Source organism: Cherax quadricarinatus, chromosome 30 (genome assembly GCF_038502225.1).
Source record: "Cherax quadricarinatus isolate ZL_2023a chromosome 30, ASM3850222v1, whole genome shotgun sequence".
Lineage (NCBI taxonomy): Eukaryota > Metazoa > Arthropoda > Malacostraca > Decapoda > Parastacidae > Cherax > Cherax quadricarinatus.
This window is the reverse complement of record NC_091321.1, coordinates 11,230,622-11,255,842: the sequence shown is the minus strand read 5'-3', so window position 1 is coordinate 11,255,842 and position 25,221 is coordinate 11,230,622. Positions and strand designations below refer to the sequence as shown.

The window sequence follows — 25,221 nt, the reverse complement described above, 5'->3', positions numbered from 1 at the left end:
AATTGTTGAAAGAGGAACAGTTTAAAGAGGATAGGCTGTCAGTTTTTTCTTGCTTCTATGGATGTCAAACACTGTGTGTTTATTAACACCATATTCCTCACATACCCAAGCCACTGGGATGCCTATTTCAACCTTCTTTATTAATTCAAGTTTCTAATTAACACACATTTTCTCTTGGCATAACCACTTGCTTTAAAAGCCATTGTTAATTGCACTTTACTTAATATGTCACTAAAGTAGCACAGAGTGGTGTAAATCCAGGGATAATTAGAGACTGAATGGCAAGTGTATGCATGAGTGAGCACTAACAGTTAACTAGCATGGGTGGCCTTCAACTCAGTGAACAATGAAAACCGACAGCTCCTTGATGTGGCCGTTTTGGCAAGCATCAAACAAATGTTGCACCTTAGATATGACTGTTTTGGCATGTACCAGACATAAGTCAAAAAGCGGACTTGACCCGATACTTTAGAAGACAACCTGACACTATTGCTACAAACAAAATGCAGAATTATGGACTTTTGTCCATTTTGTCTGATAATTAGTATGTTTGTCTGGCCAACATTTTGTCTGAAATTGCTGAAATCCATTAATGAGAGCTTTTACTGTATATACAATATTCTGCCATTCCTAATAAAGTTGGTCAAAGAATCTGCACATTATTAAAAGTATATTTTTCTAAAACTTTATCCTTCAAATGTCTAAAATGGTCTGCAAATTTTAAATTTTGCACATGACTACCTTAGCAGTGTGATATAATCTTGCTAAACTTACATATTGTATTTCACAGCTTATTAGATGCATTTTTTCCAAAAAATGTCTCCAAAAACCACCCTATGTCCTATAAACTGAAGATCAGTGATGGGAGCTATAAGTTTGGGATGTGGGGTGGGCTGTAGCTCTCCCAGTTACGTCTGATGCCAAGCCATTGAAACTAAAACAAATCTTCTAAGCCATGTTTTATAAGCCACAAAATATGGTAATTAGCCTACCTATTCACTCTAAGGCACACCTAGATTTCATTACAGTACATTGCTATTATTTATCAGTGATTCAACATTCAGTAGGACCCCTATATCCGCAGGGGATATGCTACAAGGTCCTGCCGCGGATACCAAAACCGCTGGTAGCAGCAAACCCTATATATACAGTGGAACCTCAAATTTCGAACGTATTGCTTATCGAATTCTTCGAAAATAGAACCCTTTTTTCGAACCAACTTTGTCCCTATTATCGAACTCGCCCCTATTTTCGAACAGCCGGGCATCGGACCTGTCCGGCAGCCCGCTCTGTCTGCATCCCATGCAGGCGCTGTGAGCCAGTCTGGTTTTGTTGATGCTTGAGTGAACACTAACCTGCGCACTCATTCAAACATTTTACGATTATTTCATTGTGTTTAGTGCTTGTGGGACTGTGAAATAAGCTACAATGGGCCCAAAGAAACTTGCTAGTGGTACCCCTATGGTAAAGAAAGTGAGAAACACCATAGATGTGAAGAAGGAAATAATACAGAAGTGGAATGATGTCCAAATGTTTGTGGAGAAGTACCACCCTGAGCAAGCTGAAATGAGCCATCTTTGCAACAAGTTCAGTGACAGAACCATGTCCCATTTCAGGGAAATCTTAGAGGCACCAGAAACAGAGGACTGTGGACAGTTATTTTGTGAGACAGGGGTCCAGTGACTCTCAAGCTGGTCCTAGTGGCATTAAAAGACAGAAGGGAAGTAGCCCCAGAGGGGACTTTGATACCTGAAGTCCTCATGGAGGGGGATTCTCCTTCCAAACACTAACCCCAACTCCCTTTCTTCCAGATGCCATCACCAATCTTCAATAAAGGGAAGTAAAATATTATATGTTTATTTAAATTTATTAATACATAATTGAATGCTATACATGTTGTGTGTATGTAAAACTATAATTAATCTCCATAAAATGTATTTTTTTGTGAATATTTTTGGGTTTCTGGAACGGGTTCATTTTATTTCCATTATTTCTTATGGGAAATATTGGTTCACTTTTCGGACTTTTTGAATTTAGAGCTAACTCCTGGAACGGATTAAGTTCGATATTTGAGGTTCCACTGTAAGTTGTTTTTGGTTATATACATACATGTTATAAAGTTTAATTGATAAATTATTCACAGTATGTGGAGAATTAGCAGTTTTTCACTGATGGGAAGCACTTCACGGCTTATGAAGAACTGCCATCATCACTATTTTTGCACTTTGGGGCTATTATTAAGCAAAATTAAGGGTTGTTTTTGGGCCACGGCAAGCAGTGGATAACTGAATCTACTGAAACCAGGGATACATGGATCCTGCTGTACAGTATTAATTTTGTGACATTTTGACTGATATGAACAGATGCTATCTGACATGTTCATGCAACAACAAAAAAATCATCAATCCTGCCAGTGTATAACATATACTGTAATAGGCTTCCATTTCACAGTCTATCAAAAGTAGGAATGTTGTTCTTGGTCTCCTCTGAGCTGAACGAATTTTTAGTTCTCGAAGAAATTTAAGGATGAATTACTGATAGTTTTCCTAAATTTTCCTCCTATTGTGTAATAAATAACCCATAAATGAAAGCATTTTTTTTATAGATGGGATTGTAAGAGAAGTAAATGCGAGGGTCTTGGCAAGAGGCGTGGAGTTAAAAGATAAAGAATCACACATAACGTGGGAGTTGTCACAGTTGCTCTTTGCTGATGACACTGTGCTCTTGGGAGATTCTGAAGAGAAGCTGCAGAGATTGGTGGATGAATTTGGTAGGGTGTGCAAAAGAAGAAAATTAAAAGTGAATACAGGAAAGAGTAAGGTAATGAGGATAACAAAAAGGTTAGGTGATGAAAGATTGGATATCAGATTGGAGGGAGAGAGTATGGAGGAGGTGAATGTATTCAGATATTTGGGAGTGGACGTGTCAGCGGATGGGTCTATGAAAGATGAGGTGAATCATAGAATTGATGAGGGGTAAAGGGTGAGTGGTGCACTTAGGAGTCTGTGGAGACAAAGAACTTTGTCCTTGGAGGCAAAGAGGGAATGTATGAGAGTATAGTTTTACCAACGCTCTTATATGGGTGTGAAGCATGGGTGATGAATGTTGCAGCGAGGAGAAGGCTGGAGGCAGTGGAGATGTCATGTCTGAGAGCAATGTGTGGTGTGAATATAATGCTGAGAATTCGTAGTTTGGAAGTTAGGAGGAGGTGCGGGATTACCAAAACTGTTGTCCAGAGGGCTGAGGAAGGGTTGTTGAGATGGTTCGGACATGTAGAGAGAATGGAGCGAAACAGAGTGACTTCAAGAGTGTATCAGTCTGTAGTGGAAGGAAGGCGGGGTAGGGGTCGGCCTAGGAAAGGTTGGAGGGAGGGGGTAAAGGAGGTTTTGTGTGCGAGGGGCTTGGACTTCCAGCAGGCATGCGTGAGCGTGTTTGATAGGAGTGAATGGAGACAAATGGTTTTTAATACTTGACGTGCTGTTGGAGTGTGAGCAAAGTAACATTTATGAAGGGATTCAGGGAAACCGGCAGGCCGGACTTGAGTCCTGGAGATGGGAAGTACAGTGCCTGCACTCTGAAGGAGGGATGTTAATGTTGCAGTTTAAAAACTGTAGTGTAAAGCACCCTTCTGGCAAGACAGTGATGGAGTGGATGATGGTGAAAGTTTTTCTTTTTCGGGCCACCCTGCCTTGGTGGGAATCGGCCAGTGTGATAATAAAATAAAAAATATTTTTTTATTTCAAAATGCTCCCCCCCCCTTTCAAGGCTGGCGACATTGCAGACCTGGAAAGTGTACAAAGAACTTTCACGGCACACATAGGTGCGATAAGGCACCTAAACTACTGGGAACGGTTGAAGGTCCTTGATCTGTATTCCCTTGAATGCAGGTGAGAGAGTTACATGATAATATACACTTGGAAGGTCCTGGAGGAATTGGTACCAAGCCTGCACACGAAAATCACTCCATAGTGGTACACTCTGTAATCATTATTTTACTACATGTAAACCACACAATAACCAAATTCTGTAAACTCAGCATTGTAATCCTTATAGAGAATAAACTTTGAATTTGAATTTGAAAAGCCTTGGCAGGAAATGCAACATTCCCCCAATGAAAAGCAGGGGCGCCACGAGTACACTGAGAGAACACAAAAAGTGTCCGGGACCCAAGACTGTTCAATTGCCTCCCAGCATACATAAGGGGGTTTACTAATAGACCCCTGGCTGTCTTCAAGAAGGCACTGGACAGGTACCTAAAGTCAGTACCTGACCAACCGGGCTGTGCTTTGTATGTCAGCTTGCGTGCGGCCAGCAGTAACAGCTTGGTTGACCAGACCCTGATGCACCACAAGGCCTGGTCTCAGACCGGGCCATGGGGGGCATTGACTCCCGAAACCCTCTCCAGATATGGCTTCATACCAGTCCCCAATAGTTCTAGCCAGACATTCACCGTGTGTCTAATAGTAACAGTGAATTTCACAAGTTATCATTCAGGTTTAATGTGCAATTTTTTTTTTATATATAATATGTATCTGTAAGAGATGAACCCATAATTACATTTATCATATTTTTAGATTTTGACCTGCCCAGAAGCTGGAGATGACCAGTTTCTGGAGATGAAAGTTACAAATGCAGATACTTACAAAAAATAGTAGCTTTGAAAATGACAAGCTAATTTTTGTATATATGTTCTAGCATGTGTATAATAGCATCATTAGTATTTTTATTTGGCCTGAATCCAAATTGGCAGGGGTTGAGTATGTTTTGGGAGATAAGGTAGGAGTAGATTCGTTTATGAATTAATTTTTCGAAGATTTTTGAGAGAGGGTGTAAGTTGGATATTGGCCTATAGTTATTCAACTCTGTTTGGTCTCCTCCTTTGTGGATCGGGGTGACCCTTGCTATTTTGAGTACTGTAGGGAAGGTGGAGGATTCAATGGATTTGTTAAAGAGTGTTGCAATGATTGGTGATAGCACTTGTGACACTTTTTTGTATATAAAGGGTGGTAAGGTATTTAAATCTCCTGCCTTGTTTTTTAGCGTGTTGATAATAAGGGAGACTTCGTATGGGTTAGTCGGAGCTAGGAACAGTGTGTTCGGGTAGTTGCCAGTGAGGTAGTCATTTGGTGGGGTATCTGAGCTTGGGATTTTATTGGCAAGGTTTTGTCCTATAGTGGAGAAGAAGTCATTGAGTCTGTTTGCCGTTTCTGTTGGTGGGAGTTGGGGTTCATCTGATTTTGCTAATTTTATTTCGCTATTTCGTGATATCTTTTTTGTTCCTAGAATTTCTGATAGGGTTTTCCAGGTCTTTTTTATATCACCTCGTAAGTTGGATAATCTGTTCTCATAATACAATTTTTTTGCCCTTCTTATCAGGCTGGTTAGGATTGACGAGTAACGTTTTGTTTGGTCTCTGGTTATGTGACCCATTCTGTACTGTTTTTCATATTGGTGTTTTGTATTTATGGATTTCTGGAGATGAAAGTTACAAATGCAGATACTTACAAAAAATAGTAGCTTTGAAACACGTTATAGGTAAGATTTGGATTGCCTGAAAGATGACATTGGTAGATGTAAATATGTAGAGAAAGATGAAACTGGAAGTCACTGTTGGAAAAAGTTAATATGAGCATAGATGATGTTTCAATAGGTTACAGTGGTTTACAGTAGGTAATATAGACATCTGTCATTTACAGTCATAAATCATATGAGCTTTAGGAGTTCTTTTTAACAAGTGTAAAAAGCTTTTTATAAGATATGGAACTTTTTACATCCATATTTTGGGAAATACAGCATGGTTAGTGTGCTGTTATGGGCTTTATCAAAATGTTTTACTCTATCATTTTTCTGAGAGTTTTTTAACATAAAAAAAATATGTAGTTGAGGAAAATTCCAAACTTTATTAGATCATTCCTAATTTTATTACCATAGAATATTTCAAATACAAAGTATTTTATTTTTAAATGAGATAGTGTAACATGTAATAAAGTTGGTAGAATTACCGACAATATGTAAAGTAAAAGGACACAAGTGCAACAAATGTGACATTTATTGTGGCAACGTTTCACTCTCCAGGAGCTTGTAATGGCTTGATAAAGCTCCTGGAGAGCGAAACGTTGCCACAATAAATGTCACATTTGTTGCACTTGTGTCCTTTTACTTTACACATAGTGTAACATAGAAAGAATAGTATTACTGTTCATATTATCAAAATTTGAGCAGAAAATTGGTAGATACTGTTAATATTCCTAGAAGCAAGCATGGTCACCAGATTTTTGAGAACCCTGCCTAGCCTCAGTTCTGAGGGTGCTATTTATTTTACAGAATTTGCTGTAATAGGAATTTTGCTTTATTATACATATTAGAAGTTCTGGATTTCTCTCCTATTGTGTTTATGCAAGTTAACCATTTTGGTTATGTATATGCTTTTAAATTTACTAAATTTTTCTTATTTGTAGACTAGTAGTTACTTTTATTATATTTTGTGACAGACACAGAGCGACTGTACACGCAGGCAGCAGAAATAATAGCTTCTGAGTATGGAAAAACATTCACATGGGATATGCAGGTGCACTGTATGGGTCTCAAAGCATCTGTTGATGCCCAGTATAATATAGAATCTCTTAATCTACCCCTCACTGTGAATCAGTACTTGGATAAAGTCAGTATTGTGTACAAGACTGTATTTCCAAATGCCCAGTTAATGCCAGGTATAGCTATAAAAGTAGTTTATTGTCAGTTGTACAGTACAGTGCTTTTTAAGACTTTTAATATGCCAAGCTTGGGTTCTCTTGCATGAAATGCCTTGAGGTCTAGGCTAATTGAGCACTGTTTATTTGTTTTCACCTTACATAATTATTAGCCATATTCCTCTATATAGCTCTTCATCTTGTTCCATTTACATTTGAGGGTGTCCCATCAAATCTTCCTTTTGGGCCTGCCCGTCTTACACTCCTGTGTCCTTATCATCCCATATTGTTCATTGATGGTTTTCAATTCATTTATTTAATTTACAGTATTCTTTAAACACTCCTCTTGATGTTTTATCTTCTCTTCCAAATCCTTCTTTCATTGGTTCACTGTCAATAATTAGAAGTTTTCTTAAATTTATTTAGAAGAAAATATTTTTTGTGTTATCTAGTGTTTATGTAATATTTGTATCAAACATTTTTTTCCTTTTTATTCTTAGATATGGTTGCAGCTTATACAAATGAGTACTGTATACAAAGTGTGTATAGAATATCTTGTATTTATAACAGACACTGAGAGGCTATACACAGATGCCACACAAGCAATTGCTTCGCAGTACAACAAGGTGTACACTTGGGAGATTAAAGTACAATGCATGGGAATGAAAGGAGCAATGGCAGCGCAGTGCATTATTGACTCTCTGCATCTGCCACTGACTGTTGATCAGTATCTTGAGAAAATCATCAGCCAGTATGACACACTTTTCCCTAATGCCCAAATTTTACCAGGTACATTAATAAAAATTTGTATAGTATTCAATATTTTTTTATTAAAACTGCATGCCATATTAATATTTTATATATATATATATATATATATATATATATATATATATATATATATATATATATATATATATATTTGTGGGTGACATACATCCAGCAAGCGTGCATGAGCGTGTTAGATAGGAGTGAATGGAGACGAATGATACTTGGGACCTGACGATCTGTTGGAGTGTGAGCAGGGTAATATTTAGTGAAGGGATTCAGGGAAACCGGTTATTTTCATATAGTCGGACTTGAGTCCTGGAAATGGGAAGTACAATGCCTGCACTTTAAAGGAGGGGTTTGGGATATTGGCAGTTTGGAGGGATATGTTGTGTATCTCTATACGTATATGCTTCTAAACTGTTATATTCTGAGCACCTCTGCAAAAGCAGTGATAATGTGTGAGTGTGGTGAAAGTGTTGAATGATGATGAAAGTATTTTCTTTTTGGGGATTTTCTTTCTTTTTTGTGGGTCACCCTGCCTCGGTGGGAGACGACCGACTTGTTGACATACATACATACATACATACATACACATACATATACACAGTGGACCCCGGTTAACGATATTTTTTCACTCCAGAAGTATGTTCAGGTGCCAGTACTGACCGAATTTGTTCCCATAAGGAATATTGTGAAGTAGATTAGTCCATTTCAGACCCCCAAACATACACATGCAAACGCACTTACATAAATACACTTACATAATTGGTCGCATTCGGAGGCGATCGTTATGCGGGGGTCCACTGTATATATATATATATATATATATATATATATATATATATATATATATATATATATATATATATATATATATAATATATATAATATATATATATATAATATATAAATGTGTGTGTACAGTATACCTTAAAATGCTTTAGCTGCATGCCCTCTGTACTAACCCGTAGAGTTTAGAAATGCATTTGAGATGTATCTCATTTATCTGCACATATTTAGTGTGCAGTTTTGGTGCTCCTAACAGGGTAGTCTCTGCAGTGTCTCAGTCCACTCTTATGACACAAACATTCACTTTCTGCCATACTTGTCGTGTAATTTGTACACTCTCTGACTTGTCTTTTCATCATAGAGTATCTATTCTTACTGTTGCTCAAATACTTTACTCATTTTGTTTTTGTAAAATCATTTCCACTCTGCAAATTATCATTGGTTCAATATGTTCTGTCTTACTCTGTGGCATTCTGTATCTTCAGTAAATTTGCAAAATATACATACTACATTGTTTAGTCTCATATTTCCACATTATGTTTTTATTGCTAATATTTTAGGAATGTTTTTTCATTAATATGTAGCTGATTAAGGGAATGTGCTACTCAGTTCTTGGTAAAATCCCATCTGTAATATTAATTGGACCTCATAGGTGGCATTACCTACCATTGATACTTCGGGTATACAACTATGTTGTATGTAGCAACCTATGTATGCTGAGACTGTGCCTCAAACCTAGAGCTCCAGTGAGCTGATAGGTAATGGTAGATGGCAAAGCCAACCTGTTCACTACAAGAAAGATAAGATAAACATGTTTTGACAGTGGAAAGACACTGTAAGGTGTTTTACAGTGCCTTTTGACCCATGATCCAAAAAATGGAGATCTGCAGGTTTATACATGTACAGTATTTTGTCTTTGGATTTAGGAAGATAGTTGGCATATGATGACCCATGTAGGTCAGTTGGCTGGTTTACTTACAGTAAGAGGCAAAAGGATCAGGTGACTGTTCGTGACACCTGGTGAGATGCAACATCTAGGTGGCTGTTTGCCATACTGTGCTAACTCTGCTGAAGACAGGTACATTAGCACTTTTGAGCAAAAAACTTTGGAACTAATTAATTTCTTATGAATGTGAAGCTGCAGATATGAACATTGTACATAAGTGTCTTTTTCCACAAATTGTATGTAAAATTTTAAAAGATGTTTCGCCAGTGATTATTTTATATGCTATATGTTATTTATTACAGACACTGTGGACTTATACATAATTATCCACAATCAAGCCCTTACACCATATGGACAGTCAATTACATGGAAGCAAATAATGGCTGAAATGGGACACACAGCATTGGAAGTTGCACAAAAATTTTGTGAAATGTTTAATTTGAAAATTTCACCTAATGAATATATTAAAAAAGTGACCTCAATTTATCCAGAAGTATTTCCGACAGTGAAATTAATGAGAGGTATTTTAATTAAGATTTTATGTAACAGGGGGTTACTGTAGACAGAAATAAAGATATAGACTTTAGAATGTGCAAAAGTACAAAACTTTCACTGGAGCATCATATTGTGGCCTTTTTTTTTTTTTTTTACCTTGTTACCCTTTCAGTAAACACAATTTTTATTCTGAGGCCATCCCATTTTTTAGCTGATGTTTCAGATGCTCCTTTGAATGTCTTGAACATTTAATCCTTTGACTGTCGCAACCCCCAATCCTGAGGTGTCTCCTGGTGTCGCAAAATTTAAAAAAAAAAAAAAATTATTTTTTCTTATGAAATGGTAGAGAATCTCTTTCCGGTTGTAATGACACCAAAAAATACGAAATTTGATGGAAAACTGACGGAATTATGCTCTCGCAAAATTAGCAACCTCGGCGATATTTACAAATCGGCTATTTCGCCCACTTTGAGCCCTATTTTCGGCTACTTCTGTTGTTCCAGTCGACCAAACTCATAGCTATATCTTTAGAACTCCATTTTCTCTATCGATTGAGTACAAGAAACTGCCCATTTACTGATTTCAACTACCCAATAATGTGGTCAGAAATTTGCAATTTGGCCAATTTCATGAAAATTAAAAAATATAACAATTTCAAAATAAGGTTCAGAATGAACAATGCAGACATTCTTGGCTCTAAAATAACATTTTCTTCGTTCATCAGTCATGTCTCCAGGCCCCTCTGATATTGCTCTTGCTTTTTATTTTGAATTTTTATTCAAACAAAAAATAGAAGACTTACTATTATGCAGACTACTGCAATACTGTAATAATTGTATAAATAACATCGACCCATTCATGGCTGCATATTAGAATGGCTAGTTGGACATTTATTGGACAATGACATCATTTGTTTACTTTTGAACATTGGCAAAAATCAAACGTTTCCCCTACTTTGAGCTCCTTTACCAGGTTCTTTTTATAATAAAATCAATCAAAATCACCTCCATTTCTATAATATGTTTTCCATTCTATCAAATGAGACCATGAAAACAAGAATACAACTATAAATACTATACGAAAATAGACCACAAAGTCGGCATTTTAATTAAAAAAACGGTCGGAGTTTTTTTTTTTTCTCATTATGTACTGCGTGCTCCAGGATTTTTTTTATATGGTGCACACAGACCAATTCTCTCACATGTGGGTCTACCAGCTTTCTCCTGCTTGATTTGAAGCCGCTAGAATTTATGAGTATATATACGTCAAACACGGTACCTCGTAAGACATATATATACAGCCGCGACAGTCAAAGGGTTAAACACTGTTGAAGTATCTTGACGTGACTCAACCTAGTGACTCCCTCAAAGGAGGAAGAAAGAAATTGAACACTATATACTAAGCACCGAGAAACAAAGCATTGGGATTTTATTTGTACTCGGTCGTAAATCATAGTTTGCTTGAGAATATTGACTTTGCTGTAATCTCTTATCTATATACAGTACAGTATTATACATTTTTATCTCATTACAAATCTATATACTGTACAGAAATAACAAAAAGGCACAATACCGTGACTGGAACGATACACAAATAACCCGCACATAAAAGAGAGAAGCTTACGACGACGTCTCGGTCCGACTTGGACCATTGACAAAGTCACACTAACAGAGGTGGAGCAGGACGGCTATATATAGGCAGGAAGAGGTGGAGGTAGTAGTAGTAGTAGTAGTACAAGAATTGTATATAATACCGACAGGATGAAATGACACATGCACAACACCCGGGCATCCCCACCGTAGACGTTTCGCCATCCAGCCAGCCACTGGATGGCGAAACGTCCACACCAAAGACAACCAGATGCTGCACATGTGTCTTAATTTCATCAGTAGTTGTAGTAGAAGAAGAAGAGGTAGTAGTAGTGGTAGTGGTAGAAGTGGGAAATAAGGAAGACGAGCCAGTCAGATACAAAGGAAGGGGAGCACTGCAAGAGAGCTAGAAACCCACAGAGGGAGAGCAGGCGCACCGAGGTGCGTGAAAGGGGAAGTGGTGAAATAAAATAAAAGAAGAAGGAACAGAGACAGGAGAGAGAAAGACCACCCAGAGGAGTCACGTCAGAGATCATAGCCATCCTATTGACTGGTCTTCTGCTAAAACTGTCTTCCCTACTTCCAACTCGAACAGTCGCCGTTTAGTTGAATCCTCTCTTATACACAACTTTCCTTGTATGAACCTTAGCCCTGGCTTCGTCTCTGTAGATGCCTTCCTCTCCCACTACATTGTAAAATGCTCCAAACTTCAGAACACCCGTGACTTAACCTGAATCCTCCTTTCTTCTTCTTCTTCTTCTTCTTTTTCTTCTTCCTCTTCCCCTTTCCTCTCTCCTTTTCTCCTCTGGGTGGTCTTTCTCTCTCCTGTCTCGTGTTTCTGTTCCTTCTTCTTTTATTTTATTTCACCACTTCCCCTTTCACGCACCTCGGTGCGCTTGCTCTCCCTCTGTGGGTTTCTAGCTCTCTTGCAGTGCTCCCCTTCCTTTGTATCTGACTGGCTCGTCTTCCTTATTTCCCACTTCTACCACTACCACTACTACTACCTCTTCTTCTTCTACTACAACTACTGATGAAATTAAGACACATGTGCAGCGTCTGGTTGTCTTTGGTGTGGACGTTTCGCCATCCAGTGGCTGGCTGGATGGCAAAACGTCTACGGTGGGGATGCCCGGGTGTTGTGCATGTGTCATTTCATCCTGTCGGTATTATATACAATTCTTGTACTACTACTACTACTACTACCTCCACCTCTTCCTGCCTATATATAGCCGTCCTGCTCCACCTCTGTTAGTGTGACTTTGTCAATGGTCCAAGTCGGACCGAGACGTCGTCGTAAGCTTCTCTCTTTTATGTGCGGGTTATTTGTGTATACAGTGGATCCCCGCATAGCGACCTTAATCCGTGCAAGAGGGCTGGCTGTTATGCGAAATGTTCGGTATGCGAATGAATTTTCCCCATAAGAAATAATGGAAATCAAATTAATCCGTGCAAGACACCCAAAAGTATGAAAAAAAAATTTTTACCACATGAAATATACATTTTCCTACACACAAAGAGAAGGATACATGCACAATAGTAGAGTAGTACATGCACAATATATATTGTGCATGTACTACTCTACTAAATGAAGAATAAATGACACTTACCTTTATTGAAGATGCAGCAATGGCTGATGAGACACTGTGTCCTGGGAGTGCCTTTTCCTCCTGAGTACTGTAGGTCCTGTTTGGTATTTTCTTCCAGAACAGGCCTTATCACACTGTGTATGTCACTACGATTCTTAAATCTCTCAAACCAACCTTTGCTGGCTCTAAATTCACCAATATGAGCACTACTTCCAGGCATTTTCCCTGTTCACCTGGGTGTTAGTCGACTGGTGTGGGTTGCATCCTGGGAGACAAGATTAAGGACCCCAATGGAAATAAGTTACAGTCTTCGATGACACTGACTTTTTTGGGCTATCCTGGGTGGCAAATCCTCTGGGGTTAATTGTTTCTTGGTATTCTCAATAAGCCACACCAACAACGGTGCTACAGCAGCAGCAGCAGCTGACGGTGGTACAGCAGCAACAGACGATGCTACAGCAGCAACAGACGATGCTACAGCAGCAGCAGACGATGCTACAGCAGCAGCAGACGATGCTACAGCAGCAGCAGACGATGCTACAGCAGCAGCAGACGGTACTACAGCAGCAGGAGCAGCTGACGGTGGTACAGCAGCAGCAGCTGACAGTGCAGCAGCAGCTGACAGTGCAGCAGCAGCTGACGGTGGTACAGCAGCAGCAGCAGCTGTACCACCAATAGTAGCGATGGTTGATTGGAGTTTATTATACAACCTGGCCAGCTCGGAGACACGCACTCCACTTTCATACTTATCAATGATCTTTTTCTTCATCTCCATAGTAATTCTCACCCTTATTGCTGTAGGGTTGGCACTAGAAGCTTTCTTGGGGCCCATGGTCACTTATTTTCCAGAAAAAAATCACCAAAAACACTGTAATAATACGAAATGTTCCGAATGTTCCGATTGTATGCTTGGATGTTACCGCGGAGGCTGGCTGGTAAACAATGCCACTGCGGAACATGTGAGCGTGGCTCAGGCCGCACATTGGACGCATCTCGGACGAAGGGCGCTGAGCGGGTTTTTGGGCGGTATGCGAGGCAAAATTTTTGCGATCAAAGCGTCCGGTATGCGGATTGTCCGTTATGCAAGGCGTCCGGTATGCGGGGGTCCACTGTATACTGTACAGTATTGCAAAATATTATTTATTTATCTATGTGCAGGAACTGCTATTACAGCATATGGAAAGTTTAAAACATCTATGTTATATACATATATCATCTTAGAGCAGTCATTTACCACGTTGCACTTACAAAGAAAGATTAAGAATACATAGAGACAGTACGAGACTGGTCAGTAAACTAAGAATGATCATGGTTCAGAGACAGCAGCTACTCAGGGAGGTACAAGTACTTCTGTTCTGTCATATAAATGTTTTTAACTGGCAGGATTGCTTTTTTTTTTTTTTTTTTTCTAAATCTTGAGAATGCATAATTATAGATAGAGCTTAAAAACCTCTGCTTATATTCAGTATACTTTTATCACTAATTTTGTGTTTCTTTCTAGCTCTTATTCCTTTAAAAGTTAAATTTTTGGTCTGAGACTTTGGCAGTAATCTGTACTAGCAATATACTGTACTGGGCAACTGATCTTTTTGCATTCGTGTCTTAAAAGAAGTAAATTGATGTAATCATTGGAGGGCAAGAATACAGGGAAAAAATTAGAGCATGGAAAAAAAAAGTTATTGGATCGGGAGGCCTGATCAAGGACTGGGTCGTAAGGGCGTTGACCCCCGGAACACCCTCCAGGTAGATCCTTGAAAATTATTTTGAAGGGAACAACCTGCTCTAAAGTTGTGAAGGAAATTGTTTCATATTAAAGTAGATCCCCAAGTTATAAACATGCAGGCTACAGTGATCTGCACTTTTGAACAGGGAATTTTGGAATTTAATTTATTTTTTTATGGGTGCTGATCCATAGATGTGAACATTAAAAATTCCATAAAGTTTTCCTTTTTCAAATGCTTTGGTATTTTGTATATGGTCATTTTATAATATATGCATGGTGGACTCATATTTGTCATAAAGATTGGTTAATAACTGTAGATTTAATTCATTGCAGTGTTATCAATTTTTTTTCTCCATTATTTTTCACCAAATGCATTGATATTTTGTATATGTTCATTTTATGCTTGTGTGGTGAGCTCACATCTGTATGGTAGAGATTGACCAAGAACTGTAGATTGAATAATTACCCTCACTAGAACCCCTCTCTCTCACAAGCCGCCCCCTTTCCACACCTCATGTAGCATGTACTTACTCTCAACACATCCCACTTTGCAACCTACATGAGCATGTACTTCCAACACATTCCAATCTGCAACATACTGAGCATGTACTTACTTCTAACACTTTAATGTCACTAGGGAATCTTATAGGTGTGGTAACCTTAGACTTGCAAAAGGCCTTTGATACGGTCATCCATAATATATAACATAAGGAACTACAAGCATAGGTTCTGTAGACTGGTGTAAGTCCTACCTAAGCAACAGGAAACAAATTGTCAAGATCAACAACACAAAATCAGAACCCCTGCTGATAATATGTGGGGTTCCTCAAGGTAGCATTTGGGTCTCTTATTATTCCTGTGTTATGTGAATGACATGCCCATCAGTGTTACTTGTATGCAGATGACAGTGCTTTGTTAGTGTCAGGTATGCTTACAAGCAATGTCCAGAATATCTTGCTGCCAGGTTTGTCAAGGCTGAGAGCCAAAGCAAGTTGGGAACACAACTTTGTGGTACCTACAGTAAGTGGTCAGGCTTCAAACACATTCTGTTGTACAGCAATAAAGGAGTGGAATGAACTGCCTGCATATGTCAAAGCCAGTTCAGGAAAAGACCCAAAAGGTACCTTATGACTGTCTACAGAAAAGGAGGACAGTGATTTCTTGTATAGTTAACATGTATGTACCTATTATTTGATCTGATTCTTTTTAACGTTAACGTAAATAACTCGATTTACATTATTCATAGTATATCTTCTTTTATTGTAACTTCTTTTTACATAGATGAGTTACCTAGCTATTTTAACTTTAATGCTTTAATTAATAAGATAGTATAAGGACCTCAGTGGAAATAAATCACTGTCTGACTTTTTTGGGTTATCTTAGGTAATCTACACATATGCTGCTATGTATGATAAATTATGTAACTGTATTTATGTATACCTATACCTGAATAAACTTATTATCCCAGCCTGTGACCTACATGAGCATGTACTTACTCCCAACACATCCCAACCTGCAACAACCCAGGCACACACTACTCTCACTCACACCCTCAATTGCTGTCCACACATCTCAGATCAATTTATCCAATGTCGTCTCCGCTCTACTACTCTTTCTTTACCTTCCCTTCTTGCTGATGGACCCTCCTTTAATCCTGACTCTCTCAATGACTTCTTGACAACAACTGATTTACTCCACAAACTCTGATGATCATACCTTTCGCACTCCCCTCAGCCCTTTCTACCTCAATCTCTTGCTACCCTCTACCCCTGCACTATCCACTGCCCCGCTGTTCTCCGTAACCTACTAATCATCCCTCTCCCTTTTGCCACCTGATACCCTCGCTTCCTTCCTGCCCTGCAGCGCTGTAAAGCCCTTGTGGTTTAGCGCTTCTTTTTTATTATAATAATAATAATCAGATCAGTTTAACTTAAATAGTTGAGTCCCCCATATTTTTTTCAGTATTGTTCAATGTTGCTATTAAATTAATGTACAGTATATCCATGAAAATAACAAATCCTTGATTTGTTCAAGAGCATAAGTTTTTTCTAATGCACAAAACAGAAAATTAATTGGGTAGATGATGATGCTATAATTATACATAATAGTACAGTATATATATTGCAACATTACTTTCCCTTGGATTTTTTGTTTATAACATGAAGTTAGCAGCGAACCATCATTGATCCTAATGTTACTTTGATGCTTAAACTCTTGTAGCACTGTTTTGCTATTTTTTTTTTTTCGTTCAGTACTATTTACACTCCAGCAACTCACTAGTGTACTACCTTATTGAATGGTGTACCAGACATTTGTTACTCTACATTTCATTTTCATTAATATTTCTTAGTTGTTCTTTTTTTCATTCTCTCTCTCTCCCTCTTGTTCTATATTCCTTCCATATGCATGTCAAAGCATTCCTCATCCTTTAACGCAAAATACTTTTGTTTCTTAATTCAAGCAAATATCTTTACTTATTGCTTGATAGGACACAAGGCTTGTTAAATTGTTGGATATGCCCAGTATATTTCAAGTGTTATTGCAGATCATTAAGTATTTCATAGTATTACAATTTTTTCACCAACTGTTCCTACTTTTATATATTTTCCTTTAGTTTTGTTTTTGTGGTCTTCACCCGCTGAGTAAGAATTGCTAAGAAATATGTCATCCTTAACTTTACCTGTCACCTTTACCTCCACCATCTCTTGTAGATGCATTCTAAATCTAACTGTTTATGTTTATGTAGCAGTTTTAGCAGTGTAACATATTTTAATGGAATGCTTTAAGTTTTTATTATATGTGTAATTGTTTTTTAAATGCATGCTCTGTTATGCTTTGACTTTGTAGACATTGTTGCTTATAGTTGAGAAATGCTTATCCTGCTTATTCTGCACTATATCATAATGACTATTATATATTACAGTACTTTTAAATATTATGATAAGATACTGTTAACTGTCAGTTTTATTATTTGTGATTTATATTTCAAATTTTAATTAATATTAAATTTGAGAACTATATATGTAGTGTATATAAATATGATGTAATTTTGCAGTTTTAACTTAATATTTTGATCAGGTAATCAAGAAATTATTGTTCACGATTAACTTCACAATGTGTACAGCATGTAAAATAATAAAATAAATTTAGTTCAGATTAAATGTAAATGCTGTGTATTAGATATGAACATGGTAAAATTGTTTCTTGTGATTACTATAGTTCACAAATTCTCTTGTTCAAATCTAAAGCTAGTCAATATAAAATAAATTTAATACTGTACTACATTGTGCACTTTGACTAATACTAATCAGTTTTAAAACTTGTTATATTTTATAGCTGCTAATTTAAGTTTAAGTATTTGAAAATTTCTAGAGCTTAATTGTCTCAATACTCTCAGGAGCTGAGAAACTTGTCCGCCATCTTCACAAACACAGCATTCCCATAGCCATTGCCTCGGGTGGTGCTCAAGATAGTTTTGAACTGAAGACAACAAATCACAAAGAGTTTGTTACCATGTTCAGTCATGTGGTACTAGCATCTACAGATCCTGAAGTTCAAAATGGAAAGCCTGCTCCAGATGTCTTTCTTGTATGTGCTAACAGATTTTCTGACACCCCCAAACCAGAGCAGGTAATTAAATTCTAAGAAATCCTAGATAAGTAATTTTGTTTTTGGAGGGCATGCCCATCATGCTTTTTTTTTTTATTTATTTTTTGCTATGATAATAGACATTCATTAATCACTGTTTTTTTTTTAATCAGTAATATTAATACAGCCTCTCCTCACTTAGCAATGTATGTACTTGTTTACCGACAACTCGGACTTACAAAGAACTCTGACCAATATGCATATCTAAATAATGTATCCAGTGGACCCCCAGTTCACGATATTAATCCATTCCTGAGAGCTCATCATAAACCAAAATTATCAGAAAGCAAATAAATTTTCCCCATAAGAAATAATGGAAATCAAATTAATCCATGCAAGACACCCAAAAGTATGAAAAAAAACTTTTACCACATGAAATATTAAGTTTAATGCAATATAATAATTAAAATAACAATAATAACAATAGAATAATCACAATAGAATAATTGACACTTACCTTTAATGAAGATCTGGTGATGATTGATAGGATGGGAGGAGGGGAGAGTGTCGAAGTTTTTAATGTTTAGAAGGGGAATTCCCCTCCATTAGGACTTGAGGTAGCAAGTCTTTTTCCGGGGTTACTTCCCTTCTTCTTTTATTGCTACTAGGACCAGCTTGAGAGTCACTGGACTTCTGTCGCACAACATATCTTGAATTCATGCACATATTTTTCAGCTGCTTTTTGGTCCGAACTGGCAGCCTCACCACGCCTAATCACACGATGTATGCCACTATGATTCTTAAATCTTTCAAACCAACCTTTGCTGGCCTTAAATTCACTCGCATCACCACTAGTTGCAGGCATTTTTCTAATTAAATCCTCATGCAACTTCCTAGCCTTTTCACAAATGATCGCTCGAGAGATGCTATCTGTTTTTCATTTATCCACACCAATAACAGTCTCTCAACATTTTCTAACACTTGCGGTCGCTGTTTTGTAATCACAGTTGCACCTTTTGCAAGAACAGCTTCCTTGATTGCCGTTTTCCTGCTCACTATAGTAGAGATGGTTGATTGGGGATTACTATACGACTTGGCCAGCTCCGACACACGCACTCCACTTTCATACTTTGCAATTATCTCTTTCTTCATTTCAATAGTCATTAGCACCCTTGGTCTTGATGGGTTGGCACTAGAAGCTTTCTTGGGGCCCATGGTGACTTATTTTGCAGAAACAAGCACCAAAAACAGTGATAATATGGATAATATGGAATGTATCCTTAGATGCGCGCACACTGGCTGGCTTGTAAACACTGGCACACGGGGCAGTTCAGGCCACATGTGGACATGTCTTGTACAAATCGTATCGCATACCGGGTTTTGCAACGGGAACCGAGGCAATTTTTTTGCGATATAATGCTTCGGATACCGGATTTATCGGATACCGATGGCTTCGCGAACTGGGGGTCCACTGTATTAGAGCTGATTTCCTCTATTCTGTTTATTACAATATGCAGTGCACTACTGTATAAACATTTAAAAATATACATATAGCAGAAATGTTATAAATGGTGCAAAGGTGACATTGAAACAATATGAAAGATTGTTGACACAAACCCACTACCGCTATAATATGCTCTTCACTTAGTGATGAATTCGTTAACTGACATGGTCTTAGGAACGGAACTCCGTCGTTAAGTAGGGAGAGGCTGTATTCTTTTTTTTTTATTATCACACTGGCCGATTCCCACCAAGGCAGGGTGGCCCGAAAAAGAAAAACTTTCACCATCATTCACTCCATCACTGTCTTGCCAGAAGGGTGCTTTACACTACAGTTTTTAAACTGCAACATTAACACCCCTCCTTCAGAGTGCAGGCACTGTACTTCCCATCTCCAGGACTCAAGTCCGGCCTGCCGGTTTCCCTGAACCCCTTCATAAATGTTACTTTGCTGTATATAGTACTTTATTCTACTGTTACCATCATAGAACTTGAAATAAATAAAAGCTAATAAATATGTTCATTGTGTTCGAGGCAAATTTTGCTAGGCATGTGATATACGTATTTATTTTTATTATATTAAAAGAGAAAAATGTTTGTTTCTTTTTTTTTTTGGGTCACCTTCCTTGCTAGTAGACAACTGATGGGTTAAAAAAATTAAAAACTGTACTCTATCTTTTGCTATTACTTTCAGTTAAACATTTTATTGTACAGTGATGAGATTTTCATGGATACTTAATACAGTGGAACCTCTACTTGCGAACGTGTCCACGTGTGAGTTTTTCCAAAAACGAGCAGTCGATGGGTTGATTTTTTGCTTCCATACGCGAGCAAAATTTCCACAAGCAAGCAGACCTCAAGGCAGGTTCCTTGACACTGGTGAGGGGCTCTTGCTCTTGATCTCGGGAATTGTATCTCATTTGTTTGTTGGACTATCTTATTGAAACTTGGGCAATGTACGATGGAAAGATGCTTCTTAACGTACACCAAAAATGAAAGAAATCTATGCATAAATAATGGAGTTCACTTCTCAGCAATTAGCCACCCATTAGTGGTAATTTCGAATGGTTTTCATGGTTGTATTCTCGTTTTTTTGGTCTCATTTGATAGAATGGAAGATATATTACAGAAATAGATATGATTTTGATTGCTTTCATGATGAAAAGTACCTTGAAATTGAGCTCAACATAGGAGAAATGGTCCATTGCTTGGCTGTTTCAGTGTAAACAAATGACATCACAGTAAATCTTATATTTTTTGTGTGAATAAAAATTACAAATTATTTATATAATAATAATAATAATGAAAGAAATCTAAGCATAAATAATGGAGTTCACTTCTCAGCAATTAGCCACCCCTTAGCGGTAATTTCAAATGGTTTTTATGGTTGTATTCTCATTTTTTTGGTCTCATTTGATAGAATGGAAGATATATTACAGAAATAGATGTGATATTGATTGCTTTCATGACGAAAAGTGCCTTGAAATTGAGCTCAACCTAGGAGAAATGGTCCATTGTTTGGCTGTCCATTCCAATATGCAGTCATGAAAATAATAATATGAATAATAACAATACATATAATAATAATAATATAATATGTATAATAATAATGTACTACATATAATAATTATAATAATAGACGGCTTCAAAAGGCCGTCACTAGATGGCAGTGTTTACCAAAACAAAGAGGGAGCGGTTGTGGCCGCCTCCACCTGTTACATAATGACATTTTATTCATTCTAGAGTATACAGTGGACCCCCGCTTAACGATCAGCTCCCAATGCGACCAATTATGTAAGTGTATTTATGTAAGTGCATTTGTATGTGCATGTTTGGGGGTCTGAAATGGACTAATCTACTTCACAATATTCCTTATGGGAACAAATTCGGTCAGTACTGGCACCTGAACATACTTCTGGAATGAAAAAAGATCGTTAATCGGGGGTCCACTGTATATCGTGTTTCTATGTTATTTATATTGTCTGTTATGTCATATTAGATGGACTGTGATATATAAATAAGCCGTATAGATGATATTAGCGAGATTATTCATGAAGTATTTTGCCCGGTCTCCAGACAAACTCTCCTCCACCGCCGGCACTGCCCATACCACTACATGAATGACATATTTTATTCATTCTAGAGTATATATCATGTTTCTATGTTATTTATATTGTTTATTATGTCATATTAGATGAAGTGAGATAGATAAATAAGCCGTAGAGTTGATATTAGCAAAATTATTGAAGTACAGAATTCCACTGGAACAGATTAATTGCATTTCAATTAATTTAAATGAGGAAAATTGACTTTGCAAATGAGCAAATCCAGTTGCGAGCAAGGTCATGGAACGGATTAAACTCTCAAGTAGAGGTTCCACTGTAAATAAAAAAAAATGTAAGCATGAAAATTGCAGTAAAAACATTTTGGGTAAAAGTGAACTTAGCCAGTGTAAAAAAATATGTTACATTTTAATGACATTCTGGTATGACTGCCCTTTAATCCCACAGCAGACATATTTCCTATATAAAATAAAAAATAAAAGTTTCTACTGAAATTATTTAAAATAATTATATAGTTCATGAGGTAATAAAAAATTATAAGTTCATTATTCTATTAACATTATTCATTCATTTTTACCCCAGAAAAATACTATTGGAAACCGAAGTAAATTAAAAAAATGGCATAAAAAGATGCTTTCATATTACATTAGTTTTTCTTAAAATATAAAATGTGAGTGTAGTGCTCATAGTCCCATAATATAAACTTGTACAGTAATTTTGGAAATTAGGGGTCAATTTGAGAACAGTTTATACGGCAATTACAAAATGTCAGCATAACTGAATCTTTGGTTACAGTATGGAGAATTTAATATTGCTTCACATGTAATAATATCAATTTAATTTTATAGTGCCTGGTGTTTGAGGATGCTCCAAATGGTGTAGCTGCAGGAGTTGCTGCTGGGATGCAAGTGGTGATGGTTCCAGATCCTCGCCTAGATGATAAAATGACAAAAGGAGCTTCACAAGTTTTGAAGTCACTGGAAGACTTTAGGCCAGAACTATTTGGCCTACCCAAATATGATGACTAAATTTTACTTGATAGCATTATATGCCTCAATATCCTTGACTCAATCTTAAGTTAGTAAAAATTATTACATTGATTAATGTTATATTTACTAAAAGCACTAAACCTCAATGGATCATACAGTGCTTGCTAAATAGTCAGAACTATTACAGTGCCTACTGCTATATTATATTTTTACATAACTTCAGAATAGATGAGCACTGGTTCATGCTAAACAGGTCCTGTTCACATCCAACTATACCCATTCATATATTTGTCTAACCTATCTTTAAAACTACGTAAGGTATTACCTTCACTGATGCTACTTGGCAGTTTGTGCCACTCATCTACAACTCTATTACCAAACCAGCTTTCCTATAGAACTTCTAAGTTGAGCTTATCCAACTTGAACTGATTGAAGTTCTTTCTTTGTTAGATATCCAGAGCACAGGTTTGGCAATAGAGCCATAGGTGAGTTAAATGAGTGGGTGAAAGGAGTTACTTAGAATAGAAGAATAGACTTACTACAGTTCTCTGTTCTTATGTTTTAATATAGGAAAGAGCTAATTTGGTAATAGAGTTGTATATGAATGAAATAGGTGGGTGTGAGTAGTTCCTACTTAACATCTCTAGTAAGCTTACTACATTCCTTTTCTATTTTTTCTGTTCTTTATTGGAGAGATTACAATGTATAGATTTCAACCCCATGAAATATCCATGAATAAGTCAACCTCTAGATTTTTGCCAAAAATCTGAACTTAAAACCTCAACCTATACTCAACTACATATATTCACTGTATCTGGGTATTCAGAAAATTTCAGTCTTTTGCTAGTGTTGTGGTGTTGCTAGTTTCCCTTAATGCCACAGAGTCCTTAAGTAGAATGAGAGGGTAGCTATCACACTTCAATATTTGTACAGTAACTCCTTCTACAATAGTTTTTGTAGTATTTATTGGGGAAAGTTCTTTCTTACCTCATAAAAATAGGAAATAGGTCATTGATATGATAATGTCAATACATATGGGGAAGATTTTTTTTTACACATGTTTTGTTCAGCAAGACTGACTGAATTTTCAGCTGCAGTTTAGATTTATGGACAGAAATACTGTAAATAAGACACATGTAACACTAAAACATTTTATTAGGAAATGTTCTGATGTAACTTATGTGTTCTATTTGTATGCTGTCAGTATACATATACCAGGCTCCTGTAACCTGATAGTAGTAGTGTATTACAGTAATAGAGAAAGTTAAATCATTTGCAGAACAATTGTTTTTATAGAAAATATATACATATAGTACTGTATAGCTGTATATAGTATTGTATTCTCTTAGTATCTATTAGTTTTGCATTTGCCAATTTATTCAGGAAATTGTTTTACAGTTGAATGACATTAGATGATGTACAGTATTTTAACCCTTTCACGGCATCAAACGTTCCCATCTATTTCCCAACAAGTGTCATTTTTTCCTACAGAAAACGGTGTCAAATAAGGCTTCTTTTTTATTTGGGAAAGGCCATATGCTTTCCATATCTAGCATTTATTTTCCTTACAGTCTGAGTGTACAGTAAAACAAAAACAAATTTGTAATATTTTTCTTTTAACCTGAAGGTAGTATGTTGACAAGTGGTTAAAAAAAAAAAAAGGACACTAGTTGTGTTGGAGTTCATTTTTCAAGCACATAATAGATATGAGAAACAGAATTTCAGTAGAGCAAAGGTCAAGTGTGTTGAGGTTTTGAGTTCAATTTAAGTAATAAAGATGGCTTTTCTTTAGAAAAAATTTGTGCTGTAAGGGTTGCTAAAGTGACCATCCAGCTGTTTTATTTAATGTTGCTCGTAAGTTTTATTGTAGATGGTTCCAAGCATCTGTGCTTGACTTTGTTTTCTTGGAGCAGTAATCTAACCCTATCCCATGCCATTAAGTAAGAGTAGTTATAATGTTACACATATGCATTATTGTTATTATTCATTCTTGTAGAGAAATAGGCAAGTTTCTAGCCTTTTTTTCTGATGTAAACTAGGTTGCTTTCTCCACAGGGATTACTGTAATCCTCTGCATTCTTGGGTCTGGTGTGTGGCTTAGAGGTCTTCATAGTCTCATATGGAAATCTGAGGTTAGAGAAGCTGTTCTCTATGTAGTTTTGTCATTCTGCAGGAATTTGTCACTGCAGATTCTGACCCCCACCCCACCCCCTCTGCTGTGTTAATTAAGGCCAGAATCTTTCTTTCCTCCTAGTGTCACCCTCACAAAATCTATTCTTATTCTATCCAATCTAACAAGCTCGCTCCCAATCCCCCACAGGTGTCTTTTCTTTACATTAGTCTGGTCAGATTCTGAGTTCCCATAGAAAAATCTCATTAACACACTTTTTCTTAATCTTCAGTTCATGGTGTGAGGAATACGTTAGGTTATCTTTGTTGATTAGATCCAGTATACTGTTTACTTCTGGACATTATCATGGTGAAGATACATTG

At 37.0% G+C, this 25,221-nt stretch overlaps 1 protein-coding gene across 8 annotated transcripts in view; it reads left to right on the top strand.

The window, feature by feature from the left end:
- Gs1l (pseudouridine 5'-phosphatase-like Gs1l) overlaps nucleotides 1-24,330 on the top strand; it is a 35,347-nt gene extending 11,017 nt beyond the window's left edge. For 3 of the 8 annotated variants that reach the window (XM_053781836.2, XM_053781838.2, XM_053781839.2), the window contains 4 exons: nucleotides 7,260-7,478; nucleotides 9,498-9,716; nucleotides 17,986-18,218; nucleotides 22,588-24,330. In XM_053781836.2, coding sequence (XP_053637811.2) covers nucleotides 7,260-7,478; nucleotides 9,498-9,716; nucleotides 17,986-18,218; nucleotides 22,588-22,767 — 851 coding nt within the window. In that variant the 3' untranslated portion in view covers nucleotides 22,768-24,330. Of the gene's footprint in view, nucleotides 1-6,491; nucleotides 6,711-7,259; nucleotides 7,479-9,497; nucleotides 9,717-17,985; nucleotides 18,219-22,587 lie in introns of all 8 variants that reach the window. The other 5 variants (XM_053781840.2, XM_070089893.1, XM_053781837.2 and 2 more) reach the window with 4 other exon arrangements.
- Nucleotides 24,331-25,221: the final 891 nt, after the last annotated feature.